This window comes from Cajanus cajan, chromosome 2 (genome assembly GCF_000230855.2).
Source record: "Cajanus cajan strain Asha chromosome 2, NIPB_CcT2T_4, whole genome shotgun sequence".
Classification (NCBI taxonomy): Eukaryota; Viridiplantae; Streptophyta; class Magnoliopsida; order Fabales; family Fabaceae; genus Cajanus; species Cajanus cajan.
Genome location: NC_138518.1, coordinates 56,123,033 through 56,128,869, shown reverse-complemented (window position 1 = coordinate 56,128,869; position 5,837 = coordinate 56,123,033). Strand labels below are relative to the sequence as shown.

At 32.5% G+C, this 5,837-nt stretch overlaps 1 protein-coding gene and 1 non-coding gene across 2 annotated transcripts; one reads left to right on the top strand and one right to left on the bottom strand.

The window, feature by feature from the left end:
* The first annotated feature begins 544 nt into the window (after window positions 1-544).
* TRNAM-CAU (transfer RNA methionine (anticodon CAU)) lies at window positions 545-616 on the top strand. Its single transcript has one exon. It is a non-coding gene; the product is annotated as a tRNA-Met (tRNA).
* Window positions 617-882: 266 nt separating this feature from the next.
* LOC109804773 (Major facilitator superfamily protein) lies at window positions 883-5,837 on the bottom strand. The gene is made up of 7 exons (XM_020366619.3): window positions 5,556-5,837; window positions 5,108-5,235; window positions 4,215-4,436; window positions 2,976-3,428; window positions 2,218-2,415; window positions 1,994-2,131; window positions 883-1,367 (listed from the first exon to the last, which is right to left on the bottom strand). The coding sequence occupies exons 1-7, from the start codon at window positions 5,634-5,636 to the stop codon at window positions 1,106-1,108; spliced, it is 1,482 nt and encodes a 493-aa protein (XP_020222208.1). The 5' UTR covers window positions 5,637-5,837; the 3' UTR covers window positions 883-1,105.

Genomic DNA, 5,837 nt, shown 5'->3' with positions numbered 1-5,837 from the left:
TTATTATGAATAATAAAATTTTTACATCAAAATATTTAACATAATTATAAACTTCGACTCGTAGTTTTATATATTTAATGTTTTTATTATTATTTTATGATATTAATAACAATAATAATAATAATAATATATTATTATTTATAAAAGGAGATAACTTAAATTCTAATTAAAAATTCAATAGAGACTAAATTCAGTTTTAGGTATACTTGATTATGAAAGTTTACATACTATTTTTAGTTTATATAAATAAATAATTTCTACAAATTCCAACAAAACGTTTGAATGAGAATAATAAAATAAAAGTCTTATAATGTATATATATATAATTCATTCAATTTAATTCTTTACCTAAGCAATGAATTGAAAACTTTGGTAACATACATTTTATAAAATATCTAAAAATGAAATGGACTATGTATTACATGAATCCAGGCATTACAAAATTTGTATCAATGGCCCAACACCAGTAGTATTAAGCCCATAAGAAGTCAATAGTGGAGATCGGTATAGACTATTTATTATTAGTGATAGCCTATTATCAACAATCAAAGTGGCGCAGCGGAAGCGTGGTGGGCCCATAACCCACAGGTCCCTGGATCGAAACCAGGCTTTGATATAAAGAGTGGCTTCTGCTGAATTTTTTTTCATTTTTTCCTATTTCTTAATAAAAATCGCATTGCATTTCTTACGCTAATGATATTGAGGGCATTAACTGAAAGCCAAACTTACTATCTTTTGATTCGCCCATTGACATTAGTTTAAGTTGATACAGTTTTTTCATTTTATAAAAAGATATATAATTTTGTACTCTAAAATTACAACTCGTGAATTCGAAAAATGAGAAATATGATAGTTTAGTGGAGCAACGCATTACACAAGACCTTAATAGTGAATAATAGTATGCTTCATTCATCATCAATCTTTTTTATAAAAATAATAATAATAATAACAAAATTGTGTGTCAACCACCTTTCCAATTTTCCATGTAAGTTCCTCATTTCCTCTAAAATTTTCCCGTTTACAAGTGTAAAATATCAACTATGGTAGGCCTAGAAAAACTAATGAAGCAAAGCCAAAACCAATATGGCAGTACTAGTCTCATAATCTATGTTGATGAACCTGTAGCTTCCTTTGGTATCAGAAACAGAAAAGCAATTGGGATGAAGTTGCACAAGGCATGAACTATGATACCCAAGAGAAGATTGTCAAATGATCCTGAATCAATGTTCAATACAGAAGCCAAGCCAGCACCCACAAAAGAGCCTAGTGTGGTTCCCAGATTGTTTATTGACATGAAAAGGGCAAATAAAGTCCCTTCAATTCCTGGGGGGCATAGCTGTCCAGATAAGATCAGGAAAGGCATAAACCTGCAGTTTTTTTCACAGAAAAAGTAAATGGTCAATAATTGGAACCAAGGGTGTAACACAAAATATGGTTCATATCATTATGCTTCCTGCAAATAAATGCAGATCTAATGCACAATCATAGAAGGCCTTCTACACTTGTAATGTCTATTTAGGTGTGCATGGTAAAGATGAATCCAGGGTAGTGATAAACTTGAGGAATTAAAAATATTAACTTGTTATTAAATGTAACAAAAATAGAAAGATCATTCCAGTATCCACAACATATGTTTCCATCTCTATTTTGAGATGATGATGGAGTGAATATTTAATAAAATAAAGAGTTTAATTTTGATATACTGTGAGTAAAAGATTTTAACACCGTCAACCAATTATAGATTTCCCAAGATATGACTAGAGTAACTATTTCAAAAGTAAATAATTTTTAATTATATGTCAATCTATGATTGAATTACGGTGTAAAACATTTATATTGCTTGTATATTCTAATTAAATTCAAAAATAACTTGTTTTTCATGCTTATTTATATGTTTTTCTTGGAAATATCTTTCACCTATCCAAGTATGCAACGATGCACATCTTTAACTAAATAAAAAGAGAAGCAATATCTAAAAGAAGCAATCACAAACTTGAATTGATTGATTCCATCAACAAGAGCCGAGCTAAAAAGCACCATAATCTTGTCTGAGACACCAAACGCAATGTTTTTCCTAGACACTACCACAATCTGCAGAAGATTCAAGAAGGCCAACCCAATATGGGCACACCTGCAATCAGGATGAAAACATGTCAGTATATTAAATATGCACAAGGTAACCATCCACCAAAGAAAAAATAATCCTTAGCTGCTTACATGAGGATTCTTCGTAGGGTCATATACTTTAGGTGACGATTATAAATGAAGGTTCCCAGCATAAGTCCCAACCAACCAACAACCCGTGCAGTCCCAAGGAAAGATGCTTCTAGCTTTAAAACCTCAGTTTCGTAGTAGAATATGACGGTTGAAAGATTCGGAATGGTAACGTGGGCAATGAAAAACCAAGACATAGGTCTGCACTTACCAACATATAACAAAGATTATTAGTAACCAATGACAATGTTACAGCATATGCATGAAATGATTTAGCTTCACACTGTAAGGCCATACACACAAACACACATTCAGAGGAGTGTAAGAAACAAAAGCTTAAATATGTAAAAGATGTTTTGGTTAGTGTTCAGCAACATTAGTTATAATTAGTCTGTGAAGAAATAAATTCAGATTACCATGTACAGATTACTAGGTTCTTTAGATATTAAAGAATTTTGGTTTCCTAAAGTTGGAGAAAATAGTTTCAATTGGTTTCAGTTTGCCTAAAAACCCTTTCATGTCTATGTAGTTAGAAAGTGGCAACTTGCAAAAAACTAGGGAGAACATGTTTAGTAGCCAAAATACCATCTTTAAGGAACAAGTTGGAGGATTCAGGATACAGGTTATTTATTATACAGATAGATAAAACTCTCAAATAGGAGATGTGATTTCAATAACGAATCATCCATAATCTTAAAGGTATATAACTAAAATTGAAAATATCTACACAGTATATAATGTTTACATGTTACTTTAGTTACCTCCAAATCATTGGCTGTCTAAATGCTCGACACAAATCATAAATTGCTTCTTTCAAAGAACGGAACCACTTAAGTACAAGGGAGTCTCCTTTCTTAGAAATCTTTGGTTTGCTGCTATTTACTGCTCTACCTTTTGCATTCTTTTTTCCCTTCTTTCTTCTTCTTGTGCTGCTGTGGGACTTTTTGGTTAAAGGACTATCTTCATCTAGAGTACTAGCATTCATATGAGAATCCTTTACAATTGAATCCTCTGGTGTAACCTTGCTATTTACGGAGTTCTCCTCCACAAAACAGCATGATACTAACTGTATGCATGGTAATACAGAAAATAGAAGAAAAATAGCATCTATCTGTAAATTGGATAGTGCATATCCTCCTAACAAACTCCCACATATTCCTCCCAAAGCCATAGAAGACCAGGATATTGACTGGAGATCTCCTGCAAATGAGGCCCTGACCAACAATACAAGTACTTAATCAGTGTTAAAGAAGCATTCAGCAAAGATTAGATGAACACAGTTCATAGTACAGAGTCACACCAAAGGTTAAACCTTATTTATGGGCCTAATAACTGAAATAAGGCTAAGTTAAAAGGTTATCAACAAATTTACAAAGTTAACTAACCCAGTGTCAGGAACAGCCTTCTTTAATTCATCATATCGATAGATTGGAAGTTCATATGCTCACAGAAAGAACAAATTCTACTGAATTCAATTATCTAGTGAGAAGACTAACATTTTATGTTGGTATCACAAATCAAAACAAAAATTTCTTGAGCCAAAAGAATAAAAAAATATTTCACAATGTCTTGTAAATGAAAACATGAACAGGATAGCAGACAACTAGAAAGGAGCTCAAAATGTTAAACACTAGAACTTAAAAAACAAAAATAACTGAAGGAAATTGTTTGATATTTAAAAGTCATACAATACTCTCTCTTGTTCCGCATTCTTTTTCAATTTTTCATTGCTTTTCAGTGATCAAGAATCAACATGTACACCATTGAACACACAGCATTTGATTTCATCCTCCATTCTTGTTCAAAAGAATGAGAAAGTACAAATAGGCTAAAAAAAATAAACTACTATTCGAATGTTCTGTGCATCTTTTTATTTCTGCATTTTTCTTAATTGCTATCCAATATTTTTGCATTATTAACAATATCAACATGCAGGAATATTGTTCAATATGAAGTTTGCTGAAGAAAATGAGAACCAGTAACTCATGTTACAAACATACCGGTCATATCTTACTGCCTCAGCTATCATTGCATCAACAACAACATCTGCCATTGCTGAGCCCAAGTTTTGTGCAGTCAACAATACCATAAGATGCCATGTTGAATCCCTCAAAGTTGAAACTAATCCTAAAATAAACCATGGCACTAGGGAGAGCACAGTGGCAATCACTAAGTAGGGAATCCGCTTTCTTCCTTTAATTGGAATGCAATCAGAAAGTATTCTGTGTATCAGTAACCAAATCAGATTACAAGAAGGTGGTATAAAATTTATTTAGTGAAGAAACGATACAGATACACGTACTCAAAAAAAAACTACACAAATTAAGCAAGAGCTTTTAAAAGTCAACACATGTAGGTTGGAGAGTTGTATATAGTAATAGTAAAATTTCTGTTTATGCAGCTACTTTTCATGCTGAATTAAGAAGTTATTTATTCATCCAGAGGTACTTTAGGGTCTTGCATTCTCTTTTGCATTTATGCAACTTTTCTTTTCCCATTTTATGGGAATATCTGTCATTTTGAAACCCTGCCTGCTTGTTTTAATGACAATGAAAAATAATTTTAACATATACTAGAAGGAACTACTGGTATATAATTTGATTTGATCTCAGACTTTTCCATCTCCTTTTCCTTTTTCATTACTTAAAATCAAAAAATAACTTCTATCATTCTGCCATATCTTCTCACTTCTCAGTACTTACATAAGGAAACTGAAAACTCTGATAGAATCATGTTCAATAAGAAACATAAGCACAAAAAACCATCACATTATAATTGTTCAGGCCGATATAATTTGCAAGTCTACCTTAAGATATACGTATGTTGGTTTTGTACTTTGTATGCATGCACAAATCTCCCTGTATTTTAATCAATTAAAAAAAATGATCCATACCCATATAACGGTTTAATGCTCCATGGGAAAAATGCTACCGAAAACACAAATTGGGAAGCTGATGGTGATAACTTAAGATTATCTTTAAGCTGATAAGAAATCGCTGTCCATACAAAAGACCTAAAACCCTGCATTAATTAAGTGAAAGGATAAAACAAAGAGGCAAAGGCATCAATTTTATCAATCTAATAACTATCAGCTGATAAACTTAAAGTATCTAAATTTCTCAGAAAATGTACAAAGAAATAAGGAAGCAAAAAAACTATTCATTCTGATTCAGAGCAATTTTATGCATAGAAAAAGGACTAAACAAATAATGGACCAATAACACCCATGAGCCATCCTAACAAAATCAGATCTTAAACAAAAGGGGGAAAAAACCACCATTGGTTCGACGAAAAGATTTAAAATTTAAATCAAAAGCAAACTAAACGTGAAGAATTGAAACCTGGGTGAAGTAGATCAAGCAAATCAGCCAAAGAAACGAAGTCCCAAATGCAGCATTCAACTGCTTCGTCCATGCGATCATTGTAGACACAAAACCTCACTTTTTGGAACCCTTTTGTGCGAATCTCTCTCTAAGTTGTCACTACAAAGAAAATGCTGATTCTGAGTGGTGTGTTGTTTTTGGAGAAGGGACAAGAATTTCCGTTTTCCCTCCCAACGGTTTCGACACTGCGGAAGTTGTTATCTTTTGACGGTTTTGTCCCTGTCTCGTACGGTCTCGAAC

Bases quoted from the DNA above. Each gene is read 5' to 3' on its own strand.
- LOC109804773 (XM_020366619.3), bottom strand. From the start codon at position 5,636: ATGATCGCATGGACGAAGCAGTTGAATGCTGCATTTGGGACTTCGTTT. The intron at 5,236-5,555 runs GTTTCAATTCTT...TAATTAATGCAG, and splicing joins GCTTGATCTACTTCACCCAG to GGTTTTAGGTCTTTTGTATG. The intron at 2,416-2,975 runs GTAACTAAAGTA...TGGTAAGTGCAG, and splicing joins AGACAGCCAATGATTTGGAG to ACCTATGTCTTGGTTTTTCA.